Here is a 17,540-nt window from a genome sequence, read left to right as displayed (position 1 = left end):
TGGTTGACCTTTGACCTGCTGACGAGCAGCTTCATGAGCAGAGCGAGGAGAGCAGACTGCGGTCAGACGGGGTCACATGATGCTCCGGTTTTAATTATCGTTGTATTAAAGAAGAACAGATGTGAAGCGAAGACAGGAGAGATGATGACTGACTAACAATGTGGTCTCGGCCAAACACTTCATATCAGAGCCGAGAGGGTCACAGTGTTTCAGGGTAAACGGTGTAAACAATGTAAACAGTGTAGTGTCTGTGTGTGTATGTGCATATGTGTGTGTTTGTGAGTGTCTGTGTGAGTGTGTGTGTGTAAGTATGTGTGTGTGTTTGTGAGTGTCTGTGATAGTGTGCATGTGTGTGCGTGTGTGTGTGTATGTGTGCGTGTATGTGTGAGTGTGTGTGTGTGTATGTGTGAGTGAGTGATTGTGAGTGATTGTGAGTGAGTGTGTGTGCGTGTATGTGTGTGAGTGTGTGTGAGTGTGTGTGTGTGTGTGTGTGTGCGTGCGTGCTCGATGTCGCCCCCTGGTGGATCCCCTCTCTGTTAGCCATTAGCCTGCTAGCCTCCCGGCTCTGTGTGTTTGGTTGCTGTTAGCAGCAAGATGGCGGCTCCCTGCCCGGCTCTATAACTCTGTTTGTTGAAGCTCAGCCTCGCGCTGCTCCCTCACACTGATGCGTGGAGCCGCCGTGACACGCACTGACCCACAGGAGTGCGCTTAGTTCCTGCTGGAGCCTGTTAGCCTTTTAGCCTTTTAGCCTGTTAGCCCATTAGCCTGTTAGCAGCTTCCTGTGGACTCCTCGGGGCTAAGATGGCGGACTGTGTTCAGTCTGCGGGCTAACTCCGTCTCTCTGCTCCAGGACCCTTTAACTGACCCTCCTGGGGGTTTATATTCTCTGAGTTTAATAAAGGTGAGAGGTTCTCTGACAGACTGCGGTCCTCTGGGAACCTTGAACCATTATAAGCGAGGCTGCAGGGCCGGTTTCTGTCCCATTAGCCGGTTTTCTAACCAGCCCGAAGAAGCTAACAGTGCTAACACCGAGCCGCTGCTAGCGGGCCGGACACGGTCCGAAACCCGAACCCGACTCCGGACTGAGTTTGGATTTTACAGTCACTTCGAGGAGCGGGAGACCCGGACCCGGACTGCGGCGTCATGGAGACCGAACCCGCGGTGCTGCAGCCCCGGTGGAAGCGGGTCCTGGGCTGGACTGGGCCGGTCCCGCGGCCCCGGCACGGACACCGAGCCGTGTCCATCAAGGAGCTGATGGTGGTGTTCGGAGGGGGGAACGAGGGGATCGTGGACGAGCTCCACGTCTACAACACAGGTACCCGCGGGTCTCCCGGAGCCCCCCTCTGAGATTAATATATATATATTATATATATTAAATATATGTGTTTATATATAAAGAAGCTGTGAGGGAAGCTAAGCGCTACTTAGCTTAGCTCCTAATCTCTGCAGGTTTATTCTGCCGGTCTGAACTCAGGCTGGATGTTAGCATGCTAGGCTAAGTTAGCTTATGCTAGTTGAAGCTACCTCTAGCATGCTAACAGGATTAGCTGTGAAGCTAACCAGAAACACACAGAGAAATGGCGCCTTTTTACTGAAAACAATGCTGACGTCACAGGGACACGCCCCTCTGCAGCAGTGGAAGAACCGAAACAACAACAAACAACAACAGACAACAACAGACAACAACAAACAACAACAGAATACAAACAACAGACAACAAACAACAACAGACAAAAACAATAACATGTTAATGTAATGAAGAAGTCTGACTGCAGACTGAAGGAGAACTTTAACAAGTTAAGGTCCTGTAAGAACAGACTGAGAACACAAACATCTACAGTTTGCTCTCTGGATGAACTCTGAGGCTCCAACAACAACAAACACAAATAATAATAAACAAACAATAATAAATAAATATAACAAGAAGCCTGTCAGAGCTGCTCTCTCTCTCTCTCTCTCTCTCTCACTCTCTCTCTCTTCCTCCCTCTCTCTCCCTCTCTCTCTCTCTCTCTCTCTCTCTCTCTCTCTCTCTCTCTCTCCTCATTTCCCACCCTTTCTCTCTCTATCTCTCCCTCTCTCTCTTCATCTCCCTCTCTCCATCACGGTCTCAGATGTGTGTCTAACCTGAGTCTGGTCCTGCTGGAGGTCTCTTCCTGTCAGTAACATGCTGTGTTCTCCTCCAGCCACCAACCAGTGGTTCATCCCGGCGGTTCGTGGAGACATCCCCCCCGGCTGCGCTGCTTACGGCTTCGTGTGCGACGGGACGAGGCTGCTGGTGTTCGGAGGAATGGTGGAGTACGGGAAATACAGCAGCGACCTTTACGAGCTGCAGGTCAGTCGTCCTCTCAAAGTTCTCTGTCACGTCCTAGCTCCACTTTCTCTGAACATCAAGACCTGAAGAGAAATGAAAACCTGATGAGCAGGTCTGTGAATCCTGAATCCTGAGGATAGCAGAGGAACCTCACAGAGCCTCTTTAGTACCTGAACATGGAGTGTCAGGTTGTGTCAGGTGTAGGGTCAGGTGCAGGGTCAGTTTGTGTCAGGTGTAGGGTCAGTTTGTGTCAGGGTTAGGGTCAGTTTGTGTCAGGTGTAGGGTCAGGTGTAGGGTCAGTTTGTGTCAGGTGTAGGGTCAGTTTGTGTCAGGTGTAGGGTCAGTTTGTGTCAGGTGTAGGGTCAGTTTGTGTCAGGTGTAGGGTCAGGTTGTGTCAGGTGTAGGGTCAGGTTGTGTCAGGTGTAGGGTCAGTTTGTGTCAGGTGTAGGGTCAGTTTGTGTCAGGTGTAGGGTCAGTTTGTGTCAGGTGTAGGGTCAGTTTGCTCGTTAGCCTCAGGAGCTGGTTGTAATGCGTGCCTTCATCTCTATGGACACTCTGACTGTGTTTACCTGGAGCTGCTGAGTCACCTGTGCCTCCTCTAGCTGAGCCAGTCTGTATTTGCCCTCTGCTCAGGCGAGTCGCTGGGAGTGGAAACGTCTAAAGACCAAGGCTCCAAAGAACGGCCCGCCCCCCTGCCCACGCCTCGGACACAGCTTCTCTCTGATTGGAAGCTGCTGCTACCTGTTTGGAGGACTGGCCAATGACAGTGAAGACCCCAAGAACAACATCCCAAGGTAAGAAGCATCCACAGCCTCAGATACCTGAACCCGCCTCTTTCCTCCTTCTTAAGCAGACTCACCTGTCCCCCTCAGGTACCTGAACGACTTGTACTGTCTGGAGCTGAGGCCAGGCTCCGGCGTGATTGGCTGGGAGATCCCTCCCACCTCTGGGCAGCCGCCGCCCCCCCGGGAGAGTCACACCGCCGTTGTGACGAGCGGCCGCACGGACAACAGGCTCATCATCTACGGAGGCATGAGCGGCTGCAGGCTGGGAGACCTGTGGGTGCTGCACATAGGTGAGACAGGTGCAAAGAGGAGAGACAGGTGCACATAGGTGAGACAGGTGCAAAGACATGACACAGGTGCAAAGACATGAGACAGGTGCAAAGAGGAGAGACAGGGGCAAAGAGGAGAGACAGGTGCACAGAGGTGAGACAGGTGCACAGAGGAGAGACAGGTGCAAAGAGGAGAGACAGGTGCACAGAGGTGAGACAGGTGCAAAGAGGAGAGACAGGTGCACAGAGGAGAGACAGGTGCACAGAGGTGAGACAGGTGCACAGAGGAGAGACAGGTGCACAGAGGTGAGACAGGTGCACAGAGGAGAGACAGGTGCACAGAGGAGAGACAGGTTAACCAAACAGTGTTTCTCAACGCATGCTTTTTTCTGACTTCTGATTGGTTCCTGGTCTGATGATGTCACAGACTCTCTGACGTGGACTAAACCAGCCCTCAGTGGAAACGCCCCCCTTCCCAGGAGTCTGCACTCTGCCACCACCATCAACAACAAGTAACAACAGACACACACACACACACACACACACACACACACACACATAATTTGAGTCATGATGTTTTTCTGTGTATCTGACAGTTTGCACCTCTAATCTGTGTGTGTGTGTGTGTGTGTGTGTGTGTGTGTGTGTGTTTGTGTGTGTTTGTGTGTTCAGGATGTATGTGTTTGGAGGTTGGGTTCCTCTGGTGATGGATGACGTGAAGGTGGCGACCCATGAGAAGGAGTGGAAGTGTACCAACACACTAGCCTGCCTTAATCTGGGTACACACCCACACACACACACACACACACACACACACACACACACACATTTTCCAATGTAAACATACACTCACCTGTGCACCTGTCTGTCTGCGTGTGTGTAGAATCCATGTGCTGGGAGACGGTCCTGATGGACAGTCTGGAGGAGAACGTCCCGAGAGCTCGAGCCGGTCACTGCAGCGTGGCCATCAACTCCAGACTCTACATCTGGAGCGGCAGAGACGGGTACAGGAAGGCATGGAACAACCAGGTCTGCTGCAAGGACCTCTGGTACCTGGAGACAGGTGAGCAGGACGGAGCGTTATCTGTAACACCTGGAGACAGACTGACTGACAGGTGAGACAGACGACCTGTCTGTCTGTCTCACCTGTGTGTCTGTCTCACCTGTGTGTCTGTCTCACTTGTGTGTCTGTCTCACCTGTGTGTCTGTCTCACCTGTGTGTTTGTCTCACCTGTGTGTCCTCAGAGCGCCCCTGCGCCCCGTCCCGGGTGCAGCTGGTGCGGGCGAACACGTCGTCTCTGGAGGTGAGCTGGGGGCCGTCTCAGACAGCAGACACTTACCTGTTGCAGCTGCAGAAGTACGACATTCCTGCAACACCTGCAGCCGCCTCACCTGCCTCTAGCCCCGCCCCTAACACGGTCCCAGTTGCCACACCTGCAGCGAACTCCCCCAAGAGTCCGGCCCTTGTCGCCACAGCACCAGCCAACCAGTCGGTCCCTCTCTCAGGCATCACGCTGCTCCCCTCCCCCACGTCCTCCGTCCCTGGAAGCCCATTGGCCGCTGCAGCCAAAGCCCCAGGTGAGTATCCACACCTGTCCAGGTAGATGAGCAGGTGACGGCGCGAGTGTTGGTAGAAACACCTGAATGTTTGTGTCCTGTCTCTGTAGCTGTCCTGAAGGTGGCAGCCTCTCCAGGTGCAGGAGCCTCCATCGTTACAGTGAGACAGGCCACACCTAAGTCTCCGGTCGTCATGACTACGCTTCCTGCAGGTGTTCGTATGGTGGCACCTGCTCAGACGGGCCAAGTGACGGTAAGAAGCTTCTTCAGGAAGTTTGCTCTGTTGTCATGGAGACTGTTGACTGATAGATGATCACTATGTGACGCAGCTTCCTGCATCCCGTCTCTCTCAGCCAATAGGAGGCGGTCCTCAGATGAGTGGCATGGCAGCGCTGGCAGCAGCCGCCGCAGCGACTCAGAAGATCCCTCCGTCCACGTCGGCGATGCTGAACGTCCCCGCGGGAGCAACGCTTGTCAAGACCGTCGCTGTGAGTCACCTGACAGGCCGGCATGATTAAACCCCGCCTCCTGCAGCTGAACCTGCCAATCAGCAAAGAGTTAACACGCCTGCTCTCACCTGTCACAGGTAAACAACCCGGCCGCTTGTATCCTGAAGTCTGCTGCCGCTCAAGTGGGGGGGGCCTCTGTAGTCGCCACTCCCGGAACCCCTGGCCGACCAATCATCACAGTGCATAAATCCGGCACAGTGACCGTCTCCCAGCAGGCTCAGGTGGTCACCACAGTGGTGGGCGGAGTCACAAAAACCATCAGGCTGGTTAACAGCCCGCTGGGTGTGGGAGGAGGCGGGACTCTGGTGAGTGATGTCATCACCTGATCATCTCTGAGGTCTTTGTACGGGTCAGCTGTCGTGTGTCTGTGGGTGCATCTCAAAGCTCTAAACGTCCATCCTCGTGTTGTTATAAGGTCTGTTTCGGGGCACCCTTAGTGAGTGTTATAAGGTCTGTTTCAGGGCACCCTTAGAGACTGTTATAAGGTCTGTTTCAGGGCACCCTTAGTGACTGTTATAAGGTCTGTTTCAGGGCACCCTTAGTGACTGTTATAAGGCCTGTTTCAGGGCACCCTTAGTGACTGTTATAAGGCCTGTTTCAGGGCACCCTTAGAGACTGTTATAAGGTCTGTTTCAGGGCACCCTTAGAGACTGTTTTAAGGTCTGTTTCAGGGCACCCTTAGAGACTGTTATAAGGTCTGTTTCAGGGCACCCTTAGAGACTGTTATAAGGTCTGTTTCAGGGCACCCTTAGAGACTGTTTTAAGGTCTGTTTCAGGGCACCCTTAGAGACTGTTTTAAGGTCTGTTTCAGGGCACCCTTAGAGACTGTTATAAGGTCTGTTTCAGGGCACCCTTAGAGACTGTTATAAGGTCTGTTTCAGGGCACCCTTAGAGACTGTTTTAAGGTCTGTTTCAGGGCACCCTTAGTGACTGTTATAAGGCCTGTTTCAGGGCACCCTTAGAGACTGTTTTAAGGTCTGTTTCAGGGCACCCTTAGTGACTGTTATAAGGTCTGTTTCAGGGCACCCTTAGTGACTGTTATAAGGCCTGTTTCAAGGCACCCTTAGAGACTGTTTTAAGGTCTGTTTCAGGGCACCCTTAGTTACTGTTATAAGGTCTGTTTCAGGGCACCCTTAGTGACTGTTATAAGGTCTGTTTCAGGGCACCCTTAGTGAGTGTTATAAGGTCTGTTTCAGGGCACCCTTAGAGACTGTTATAAGGTCCGTCTTTTCTCTGTTATTAAACTCAGCTGATGTTCAGTTTCGGTTAAGTCCGAGCCACTGCAGCGTCCAATCAGTGAGTGATATTCGATAAGGGGGCGTGTCTGTCAGAGATAAGACTTCCGCGAAGTCTGATCTCTTGTTTCCTCGAATATTCCTCCTCCGATCAGTCTCCTCGCTCCTCGCTCCACGCTCCTCGCTCCTCGCTCCTCGATCCTCGCTCCTCGCTCCTCGCTCCTCGCTCCTCGCTCCTCCAGCAGCGTTTAGAGCTTCGGGACACAAGTTAAAATGGCGCGTCAGTAAATACTACCAGTTCGGCCGAGGAGCGAGGAGACTGCAGTTTAGAGCTTTGAGATGCACCTTGTAGTTCAGAACAAACACCTGAACGTCACCTGACACACCTGCTGACATCACTTCCTCTCCATTACAGATCGGGAACCTCAGTAACCTTGGGAACCTTAGTAACCTTGGGAACCTTAGTAACCTTGGGAACCTTAGTAACCTTGGGAACCTTGGGAAGATGGTGGTCCAGACCAAACCAGTGCAGAGTGGAGCTGGTCAGACTGGGGGCAGCCCAGTTACACAGATCCTACAGGTACATGTTACCTTCACACACGCACACACACACACACACACACACACACACACACACACACACACACACACACATACACAATGTCCATCTTTTTAAACACTCAATGGTTACACTAACCCCGCCCCTCGGTGTGTCAGACTAAGGGCCCCCTCCCTGCAGGAACCATCCTGAAGCTGGTGACATCAGCAGATGGGAAACAGACGACCCTCCTCAGCACCGCGCAGGCCGGATCCACGCACGCCAAACCCACAATCCTCAGTGTCGCACCGGGAACCGGTGCTAAACCAGGAACCACCATCATCAAGACCATCCCTGTGTCTGCACTGCAAGGAGGTACAGGTACAGAGAGACACACCTGAACACACCTGAGAATGCTTTATTTAAACAAAGATCACTGACAGAGTGAAGCTCCTCCCCCTGCAGGTGCGAACAGTCCGTACACGATCCTCACCACCAAGATGGTCACCGCAGGAAGTGCTGGGAAGATCCTCACCACGGTCCCCAAGATCACCGCAGGGGGTCAACAGGGGCTGACGCAGGTAACACACCTGTCACACCTGACACACAGACACACAGGCGACACACAGACACACAGGTGACACAGTTGTGTGTGTTTGTGTGTGTTTAGGTGGTTCTGAAAGGAGCTCCAGGTACGCCAGGTACAATCCTCAGGACAGTCCCAATGGGTGGAGTCAGATTGCTTTCACCTGGAGCTGTTGGTTCAAAACCCACCGTCACAACACTGGTCGTCAAGGGAACCTCAGGTAAACACTGGTCTGTCATCAGGTGTATCATTTAACACACTGCGCACCTTATCTTCACCTACCTGTGTGTGTGTGTGTGTGTGTGTGTGTGTGTGTGTGTGTGTGTGTGTCTCTCAGGTGTGTCCAGTCTGGGGACAGTAACAGGAAGTGTCTCCACCTCACCAGCAGGAGGAGCTACCTCCAACGCCTCTCTGACTACACCCATCACCAACTTAGCAACCATCGCCACACTGGCAGGCAAGGTTACCACGGCAACCGCCTCATCAACAGGACCCAAACAGGTAACAAACCTGTGGTGTAGTACCTGAGTATTACTGTAGTTACACTGTAGTTACACTGTAGTTATACTATGGTACTGTAGTTACACTGCAGTAGTGAGTAATACTGTAGTTATACTGTAACACTGTCGTTACACTGTAGTTCTGTAGTAATACTGTAGTAATACTGTGTGCAGGTTACTCTTATTACGACTCCAAGTGGGGCGGAGTCTCTGGTACAGGATCTGCCCGTCTCCATCATGGCCTCCCCCACCTCAGAGGAACCAGGAAGTACTACAAATACTACAAATACTACTACTACTGCAGGAGAGAGTGGAGACCCCGCAGCTACTACAGGTACACATAGGTAGTACTGTCAGAGGTAGATCTGCTGTATTTAAACCATGTGCAGGTATCAGGTGTGTTGATGATGTCACTGATGATGCTGTAGTGACGCTGGTTTGCTCCAACCCGCCCTGTGAGACGCATGAGACCGGAACCACCAACACCGCCACCACCGCCTCCTCCAGCATGAGCCGACCTGCACAGGTGAGCTCCACCCCGCCCTCGGCTCCTGTCAGCCAGAACATTTGCTCCAACCCGCCCTGTGAGACCCATGAGACCGGAACCACCAACACCACCACCACCGCTGGAGCTGGAGGACTCAGACAGGTGAGACTACAGGTGACGAGTCAGGTGTCGTCAGGTACAACTCTCGATGCCTCCTGTCTGTTTGACAGGTGAGAGCTGCTTTCACCTGAACTACTGAAACATGTGCACTGACACCTTGCAGCCCATCAGCCAATCAGAGTCCAGTATTCACTCAGGTCTCTGTGTAAAGGTGTGTTTATGTGTGTGTTTGCTTCAGGTGTGTTCGAATCCACCATGTGAAACTCATGAGACCGGAACCACCAACACCGCCACTACAGCTGGAGCTGGAGGAATTAGACAGGTGAGAGAACACCTGACTGTGACAGGTGTGCTGATGGTCACTGATTGGTTGAAACTGAGTGCAGACTGAGCTCAGAGTGTTTCTGTCTCCAGGTGTGTTCGAATCCTCCATGTGAGACCCACGAGACTGGGACCACCAACACCGCCACTACAGCCACAGGTAACTCACTCACCTGAGGCCTCACCTTTACACAGGGCTGATATCAGTGACATCACTTCCTGTTTCTGTCTCAGCTCAGCAGGCTGGAGATGCTCTGCAGGGAGACTCAACAGACCCCTCCTCCTCCTCTGACCCCGCCCCCTCCGTAGCCAGCCAGAGCAGAGCAGTTACTACAGTTACACAGGCCACACCCACTCCGGGACCATCCATACCTGTAAGCACGCACGCACGCACGCACGCACGCACGCACGCACGCACGCACGCACGCACGCACGCACGCACGCACGCACGCACGCACGCACGCACGCACGCACGCACGCACGCACGCACGCACGCAGACACCTGTACATGTACTAGGCCAGGTGTCCTCCTCTCTGATGTCCCATGATGCTCTCTGTTTGCAGGAGATCTCCTCATTGGTCGGAGAGAGCAGGGCGGAGCTGTCTGAGGCGGAGGCTGTTCCCATGGTGACAGAGGCGGCTGGAGAGCGAGAGGAGCCTATGCAGACCGACAGCCAATCAGAGCATGTGATGTCATCAGAAGCTTCAGCATTGCAGGTTCATGTGGAGAGCAGCGAAGCAGCAGCACAGGTACACACACACACACACACACACACACACACACACACACACACACATACACATACACACACATGGGTCTAAGCATGTATTTGGTCTCTTCCAGATGACATCAGACGGTGGACTTCCTCAGGAGCTGATGTCATCAGAGGGGGACGGCGGTGAGGCTGTGTCCGGGACGACGACGCTTATGGTGACAGGACTGACCCCGGATCAGCTGGCTGTTACCACGGCAGCAGATGATGCAGTTCAGCAGGCGACCATCCAGGCGGTGCTGCAGGCGGCGGGGCACATGGGTGAGAACCTGTTATACTGGATCTGAACAGCAGGGGGCTCCACTGAGACCAACCCTCTCACTGGAACCAGTCTGAACTGAACCTGCTCTTTCACTGCTCACACCTGAGTGTAACCTTCCTCTGACTGACACCTGACAGACTGACGCCTGTCAGACTGAAACCTGACCCCTTGGCCTGTTCAGGGTCAAGTGAGCAGAGCTCAGGTTGTAAAGAGGCTCACAGTGTGTTCTAATGTGTGTGTGCAGGGGGGAGCTCTGAGTCCATCCCCATTGTGCTGACCCAGCAGGATTTAGCAGCGCTGGTCCAGCAGCAGCTTCAGGATGTCCAAAACCAGCAAGAACCAGAAACGGAACCTCAGCACAGCAGCCTGCCCACAGGTATGCCGGGTCCTCACACACGCCTAGGGCCTCACACAAACCTGGGTCCTCACACACGCCTAGGGCCTCACACACACCTGGGTCCTCACACACACCTAGGGCCTCACACACACCTGGGTCCTCACACACACCTGGGGCCTCACACACACCTAGGGCCTCACACACACCTGGGTCCTCACACACACCTGGGGCCTCAAACACACCTGGGGCCTCACACACACCTTGGTTCTTTGATTGTCGTCGTTTCTCTCGATTGTTAATAAAGTTTGTTTGTATTACCCAGAGGGCCTTGCTCCTGCAGACAGCCTGAATGACCCTGCAGCAGAGAGCAACGGACACGAGCTGACATCCTCAGCCGTGACCAGCGCTGTGGCCAGATTGGCCAGTACATTTGGCCCCGCCCCTCAGCTGACCGCCAGCCCAGCTAAGCTACAAACAGCTGCTCAGCTCACAGAGGTTGCCAACGGCAACGCAGCTCCTGCAGGGGTGAGTGATGGACTACATGCTAACTACATGCTAACATGTAGCAGTCATTCAGGTACCAACATGACAGCATGCTAACTGCAGAGTAGCACATGCTAACATAATGCTAACTGTGTGCAGAGGGCCTGCGCAGCAGTGAGGTCATCAGTGAAGGACAGTCAGTGGTACGATGTCGGTATCGTCAAGGTGACCAACACGGTGGTCTCACATTACTACGTCCCCTATGGAGACAACATGGCCGATGTAAGAAACACTCACACACACACACACACACACACACACACACACACACACACACACACACACACACACACACACACAGCTGCTCCATCACGCTGCTGCTGCTGATGATGTCATTGGTGTGAACCTGCAGGATGACTCAGGTGTGGTACCTGACTACAGTCAGATGAAGAGGGTGGAGCTTCAGCCGGGGACGGCGTATAAGTTCCGTGTGGCGGGGATCAACATCTGCGGCCGCGGGGCGTTCTCCGAGGTCTCTGCCTTTAAAACGTGTCTGCCTGGTTTCCCCGGAGCGCCGTGCGCCATCAAGATCAGCAAGGTGACATCACTTCCTGTCTGTGTGTCAGTCTCATGTGAAACCACGCTGACTGTAGTGTGTGTGAGCGTGTATATGTGTGTGTGAGTGGAATCATGGGTAATGTAGTCTCCATAGTAAACCTGTGTGTGAGTGGAATCATGGGTAATGTAGTCTCCATAGTAAACCTGTGTCTGTGTTCCTGTAGAACCTGGACGGGGCTCAGCTCACCTGGGAGCCTCCTGCTGTGACCTCAGGTAAGATCACAGAATACTCGGTGTACCTGGCCATCCAGTCCAGTCAGGCGGGCTCTGGTTCTGGTTCTGGTCCGGCCCAGCTAGCCTTCATGAGGGTGTACTGCGGCCTGAGCCCGTCCTGCCTGGTCCAGTCCTCCAGCCTCGCCAACGCCCACATCGACTACACCACCAAACCCGCCATCATCTTCCGCATCGCTGCACGCAACCAGAAAGGATACGGGCCGGCCACGCAGGTCAGGTGGTTACAAGGTGAGCACCTGGAGAACACACACAGCTGAACACACACACAGCTGAACACACACACAGCTGAACACACACACAGCTGAACACACACACAGCTGAACACACACACAGCTGAACACACACAGCTGAACACACACACAGCTGAACACACACACAGCTGAACACACACACAGCTGAACACACACACAGCTGAACACACAGCTGAACACACACATCTGAACACACACACAGAGCTGAACACAGAGCTGAGGGGGGTCATGGTCCACTGAGGGACCATCAGATGTTAAGGATGTTAACATCGTGCGTGTGTGTGTGTGTGTTTGCAGAGAGCAGTAAAGATGCTAAACCAGCGGTGAAGAGAGCGGGAGCGTCTCCTGATCAGTAAGTTCAGACATGTTGTGATGTTGTGATGTCGTAGGAGAAGGAGGAGGAGGAGAAGACGTGTAAAGACGATGAAGATGGTCACACTGTAGTGCACAAACACTCAGCTTCGCTCACTTCAACTCATCATAGATCTGTGATCAAACTCTGAGTCTAGCGGAAACCTCCGGTCTTCAATATGAAGCTCATGTTGAAGTGTTATAAACTGCAGTTCATCGAGCGTCCACTAGAGGCTGCAGAGACAGGAAACCACATACACACCCATTCAAAGAGACTTTAAATAAACATGTTTACAGCCTGGTCCAAAAAACAGTTCAGGTCTGAAGAGCTCGTTCCTCTCTCACACACACTGTACAGAGGGGGAATTTATTATAACTTGCTATTTTTGAAGATATTAATCAGGGTTCCCACGCGTCCTGGAAAACCTGGAAAACAGTTGACCAGTTTTCCAGTCCTGGAAAACACCTGGAAAATGGGAGAAAAAGTCAAATGTCCTGGAAAATCACAGATAGTCCTGGAAAATTATTCCAACATGGCTGCATGTGACCTGACCCGATTAACAAAACACATCCCCGTTCATTGGAAGTTGAGTTCATGCTGTGCTGGAAAAGACAGAGACACTGCACAACTTTTATCACATCTTTTCTCCTTCACTTCATAATCAAGGATTCACAGAAACAGGAGGATATTGTTTCTGTTTTATGGTACATTTGGCTCAATTACCGTACTCTAGATCAGTTGTTCTCAAAGTGGGGTCCTGGGACCCCTGGGGGTCTGCGAACCATAGTGTGGGGGTCCGTGAAATAATGTGAATACATTTCGAATAAATTATAAAATTGTGCTGAGTCATTACAAAACAACGAGTTGAAGATCAATTAGTTGAAAAGTCTAAATGCTGTCATGTTGAGTCCACAAGGAATGAAATGACCCTCTGTTTTAAAGGATACAAGTGGGATTTACTGGATTCAAACTGAAGTGTTCTCTGTTTATCACTATGGAACAGGTCTGAAGGATTTACATTGATACCTTTTACAATACAAATAGTTCCAAGGGCAACTAAGAGTGCAAATGGTAGAAAGCATGTTCTTTAGTGATGGGAAGTTCAGCTCCTTACAGAGAGACGGCTCTTAATTTAGGATCTTTTGTAGCCGTATGTTTTACCTTAATTTTGCAAAAACTAATGGTTTGTGTTGAAAACCCTTTAATAGTGTTTTTATGAGAAGACTTATAACTGACCAATTGTGTGCATTTATTCTGTTACAATTCTGTTAGGGTTAGGGTTGGGGCTAGGGTTAGGGTTAGGGTTAGGGTTGGGGTTGGGGTTAGGGTTGGGGCTAGGGTTAGGGTTAGGGTTAGGGTTGGGGCTAGGGTTAGGGTTAGGGTTAGGGTTGGGGTTAGGGTTGGGGTTGGGGTTAGGGTTAGGGTTGGGGTTGGAGATAGGGTTAGGGTTAGGGTTGGGGTTAGGGTTAGGGTTGGGGCTAGGATTAGGGTTGGGGCTAGGGTTAGGGTTAGGGTTAGGGTTGGGGCTAGGGTTAGGGTTGGGGCTAGGGTTAGGGTTAGGGTTAGGGTTAGGGTTGGGGCTAGGGTTAGGGTTAGGGTTGGGGTTAGGGTTAGGGTTGGGGCTAGGGTTAGGGTTAGGGTTAGGGTTAGGGTTGGGGCTAGGGTTAGGGTTAGGGTAAGGGTTGGGGTTAGGGTTGGGGTTGGGGTTAGGGTTGGGGCTAGGGTTAGGGTTAGGGTTAGGGTTGGGGTTGGAGATAGGGTTAGGGTTGGGGTTAGGGTTAGGGTTGGGGCTAGGGTTAGGGTTGGGGCTAGGGTTAGGGTTGGGGTTGGAGATAGGGTTAGGGTTGGGGTTAGGGTTAGGGTTAGGGTTGGGGCTAGGGTTAGGGTTAGGGTTAGGGTTAGGGTTGGGGCTAGGGTTAGGGTTAGGGTTGGGATTAGGGTTAGGGTTGGGGTTGGGATTAGGGTTAGAGTTAAGGTTAGGGTTAGGGTTGGGGCTAGGGTTAGTGTTGGGGTTGGGATTAGTGTTAGAGTTGGGGTTAGGGTTAGGGTTAGGGTTAGGGTTAGGGTTAGGGTTGGGGTTGGGGTTGGGGTTAGGGTTGGGGTTAGGGTTGGGGTTAGGGTTAGGGTTAGGGTTAGGGTTGGGGTTGGGGTTTGGGTTGGGGTTGGGGTTGGGGTTGGGGTTGGGGTTGGGGTTAGGGTTGGGGTTAGGGTTGGGGTTAGGGTTAGGGTTAGGGTTAGGGTTGGGGTTAGGGTTGGGGTTAGGGTTGGGGTTTGGGTTGGGGTTGGGGTTAGGGTTGGGGTTAGGGTTGGGGTTGGGATTAGGGTTAGGGTTGGGGTTGGGGTTAGGGTTGGGGTTAGGGTTAGGGTTAGTTTTAGAACCAGAACTAAACTTAAGCATACAGAACCAGAACCAAACTCAACCAGAACCGAACCAGAACCGAACCAGAACCGAACCAGAACTGAACCAGACCCGAACCAGACCCGAACCAGAACCGTACCAGAACCGAACCGGAACCGAACCGAATCAGAACCGAACCAGAACCGAACCAGAACCGAACCAGAACCGAACCAGAACCGAACCAGAACCGAACCAGAACCGAACCAAAAAACTAACCAGACTTGAACCAGAACCGAACCAGAACCGAATCAGGACCAAACCAGAACCGAATCAGAACCGTACCAGAACTGAACCAGAACCGAACTGGAACCAAACCAGAACCATACCAGAACCATACCAGAAACGAACTAGAGACGAACCAGAACCGAACCAGAACCGAACTAGAACCAAACCAGAACCATACCAGAACCATACCAGAAAGGAACTAGAGACGAACCAGAACCGAACCAGAACCGAACCAGAACCGAACCAGAACCGAACCAGACTTGAACCAGAATCGAACCAGAACAGAACTGAACCAGAACCATACCAGAACCGAACGGCTCTCTCTGGATGTGAGCCGGCTCTTCTGATCCACTATACATCATCGACTCTCAGAGCCCCAGCTTCTGATCATGACATCACTAATGTGTTTAATCTGTGTTACAATCTTGAGGGGGGCCTTGGACAAGTTTCTCACCTGTAAGGGGTCCCTGGCTCCAAACAGTTTGAGAACCCCTGATCTAGCTAGTAGGAGTGCAAACTCCTGATAGTGAAAACAAACAGAACAAAAAGAGTGACACAGAAACTCCACGTTGTAGACATCACTGATCATAACAGACATCGCCATGCAGGAAGACAGTTTACATTTTTTTAAATCTGTGAGAGATCTTCAAATACAGAGAGTGTCTTTACACCGGTGAGATTTTTTCAGAGTTTAACTCAAATAAAAAAACGTGACATTTGCTTTGTTTTATATCGAACACTTAGCAGGATGAGTATCAGGATTAAGAAGGTATATTTTGAGTCTGAGTTAAGAAACATTCGTGGCCATTTTTGTCCTTCAGATCTATTGAGGTCATTAAAGCTCTGATCCTCTGATCATTATTATTATTTATTTATTTCAGCAAGGAAGCTTCCTGATTCCTTCACTGGTTCTTTTGTTTTTTTCTTAGTTCATGTTATATTTTTTGAGAAAAGAGAAAGCTGAGATGTTCCCATCATTGTTACTTGGTTGCACTAATAAAGTGAAGTGCTGTACATCTGTGGTTACATTATTCTATTATCAATTTGCCATCATTTTTAAGTATGTAAGAGATGATTTCATTGATAGCCATAGACTGCAAGTCTTTCAATGTAGACTTCCACTGAGAGGAACATAGTAGACTATTTAGGAACTAAATTAGGAACTCAATTTAGACGGTCATACCAGCTTGATCATCAATGAAAATATCCTGGAAAATGATCTCTGGAAAAGAGTGGGAACCCTGATTAAACTCAAGAGTTTAGCCCAAATAAGGGCGTGGCTGACTTGACAGGCGGGAACACTGTAGCTGTTAGCGAGGAGGCTAAAGGCCCGCCTCTTTACCTCAAACTCGCTCCACAGAAGTTAGGTTGAGTTCAGCATTTCCAATATGGCCGACAATATTTCAGAACAGCGTTTCAGGAACAGATGGGTGACTTCACGGAGAATACGTCCATATTTATACAGGAAATGATCTGAGTGATGGTCAGAGGTTTGTTTATAAACAGAGAGGTCGTTAGAGGTCGTTAGAGGTCACAGCGTTAACGTGTCCACATGATTAATCTCAGATTAAATTCTGTGACTCGTCTCCTCGTTTACACTCTGAACTGCTTCCTTTGTTCATCCGTGTGTTTATTTGTTGTTGTTTGTATTTGTTGTTTGTGTTTGTTTGTTGTATAAAAGTGTACAAAGTCTGGTTGTTGACAGCACCCTGTCTCGACGCACTGGCTCTGTTGTTTTTGTTTATATTTTATTTGATGTTTGTCCCAAACTCTGACTCTGTTTGTTGTTTCCGTTTGTTTGTTTGTTTATGTATGTTTGTTTGTTTGTTTATGTATGTTTGTTTGTTTGTTTATGTATGTTTGTTTATGTATGTTTATGTATGTTTGTTTATGTATGTTTGTTTGTTTATGTATGTTTATGTATGTTTATGTATGTTTATGTATGTTTATTTATGTTTGTTTACGTTTGTTTGTTTATGTATGTTTATGTATGTTTATGTATGTTTGTTTATTTGTTTACGTTTGTTTGTTTATGTATGTTTATTTATGTATGTTTATGTATGTTTGTTTATGTATGTTTGTTTATTTGTTTGTTTACGTTTGTTTGTTTATGTATGTTTATTTATGTTTGTTTATTTGTTTGTTTACGTTTGTTTGTTTATGTATGTTTATTTATGTTTGTTTATTTGTTTGTTTACGTTTGTTTGTTTATGTATGTTTATGTATGTTTATGTATGTTTGTTTATGTATGTTTATGTATGTTTATGTATGTTTGTTTATGTATGTTTGTTTATGTATGTTTGTTTATGTTTGTTTGTTTACATTTGTTTTTTCTACGATTGTTTATCTTTGTTGATTCTTCTCGTTCTCGCCGTCTCCAGGAAACCCG

General features: G+C 50.3%; 1 protein-coding gene across 4 annotated transcripts in view; it reads left to right on the top strand.

Moving 5' to 3' along the window:
- The first annotated feature begins 58 nt into the window (after window positions 1-58).
- hcfc1b (host cell factor C1b) overlaps window positions 59-17,540 on the top strand; it is an 18,034-nt gene continuing 552 nt past the window's right edge. The window contains exons 1-30 of one of the 4 annotated variants that reach the window (XM_034678425.1): window positions 59-1,315; window positions 2,184-2,332; window positions 2,945-3,105; window positions 3,184-3,386; window positions 3,793-3,877; window positions 4,038-4,144; window positions 4,249-4,428; window positions 4,611-4,943; window positions 5,033-5,175; window positions 5,276-5,410; window positions 5,509-5,736; window positions 7,082-7,246; window positions 7,384-7,579; window positions 7,670-7,785; window positions 7,875-8,010; window positions 8,128-8,291; window positions 8,465-8,624; window positions 8,719-8,939; window positions 9,136-9,219; window positions 9,312-9,378; window positions 9,453-9,592; window positions 9,783-9,968; window positions 10,063-10,252; window positions 10,498-10,629; window positions 10,913-11,115; window positions 11,233-11,355; window positions 11,486-11,671; window positions 11,856-12,153; window positions 12,474-12,528; window positions 17,533-17,540. The exon at window positions 17,533-17,540 is cut by the window's right edge and continues 552 nt beyond it. In XM_034678425.1, the coding sequence (XP_034534316.1) occupies window positions 1,144-1,315; window positions 2,184-2,332; window positions 2,945-3,105; window positions 3,184-3,386; window positions 3,793-3,877; window positions 4,038-4,144; window positions 4,249-4,428; window positions 4,611-4,943; window positions 5,033-5,175; window positions 5,276-5,410; window positions 5,509-5,736; window positions 7,082-7,246; window positions 7,384-7,579; window positions 7,670-7,785; window positions 7,875-8,010; window positions 8,128-8,291; window positions 8,465-8,624; window positions 8,719-8,939; window positions 9,136-9,219; window positions 9,312-9,378; window positions 9,453-9,592; window positions 9,783-9,968; window positions 10,063-10,252; window positions 10,498-10,629; window positions 10,913-11,115; window positions 11,233-11,355; window positions 11,486-11,671; window positions 11,856-12,153; window positions 12,474-12,528; window positions 17,533-17,540 (4,726 nt within the window). In that variant the 5' untranslated portion in view covers window positions 59-1,143. Of the gene's footprint in view, window positions 1,316-2,183; window positions 2,333-2,944; window positions 3,106-3,183; window positions 3,387-3,792; window positions 3,878-4,037; window positions 4,145-4,248; window positions 4,429-4,610; window positions 4,944-5,032; window positions 5,176-5,251; window positions 5,411-5,508; window positions 5,737-7,081; window positions 7,247-7,383; window positions 7,586-7,669; window positions 7,786-7,874; window positions 8,011-8,127; window positions 8,292-8,464; window positions 8,625-8,718; window positions 8,940-9,135; window positions 9,220-9,311; window positions 9,379-9,452; window positions 9,593-9,782; window positions 9,969-10,062; window positions 10,253-10,497; window positions 10,630-10,912; window positions 11,116-11,232; window positions 11,356-11,485; window positions 11,672-11,855; window positions 12,154-12,473; window positions 12,529-17,532 lie in introns of all 4 variants that reach the window. The other 3 variants (XM_034678424.1, XM_034678423.1, XM_034678422.1) reach the window with 3 other exon arrangements.

The sequence above is a fragment of the Notolabrus celidotus genome, unplaced genomic scaffold (assembly GCF_009762535.1).
Source record: "Notolabrus celidotus isolate fNotCel1 unplaced genomic scaffold, fNotCel1.pri scaffold_149_arrow_ctg1, whole genome shotgun sequence".
NCBI lineage: Eukaryota > Metazoa > Chordata > Actinopteri > Labriformes > Labridae > Notolabrus > Notolabrus celidotus.
Note: the sequence above shows the minus strand (reverse complement) of the source record. Positions and strands in the feature narration are given on the sequence as shown.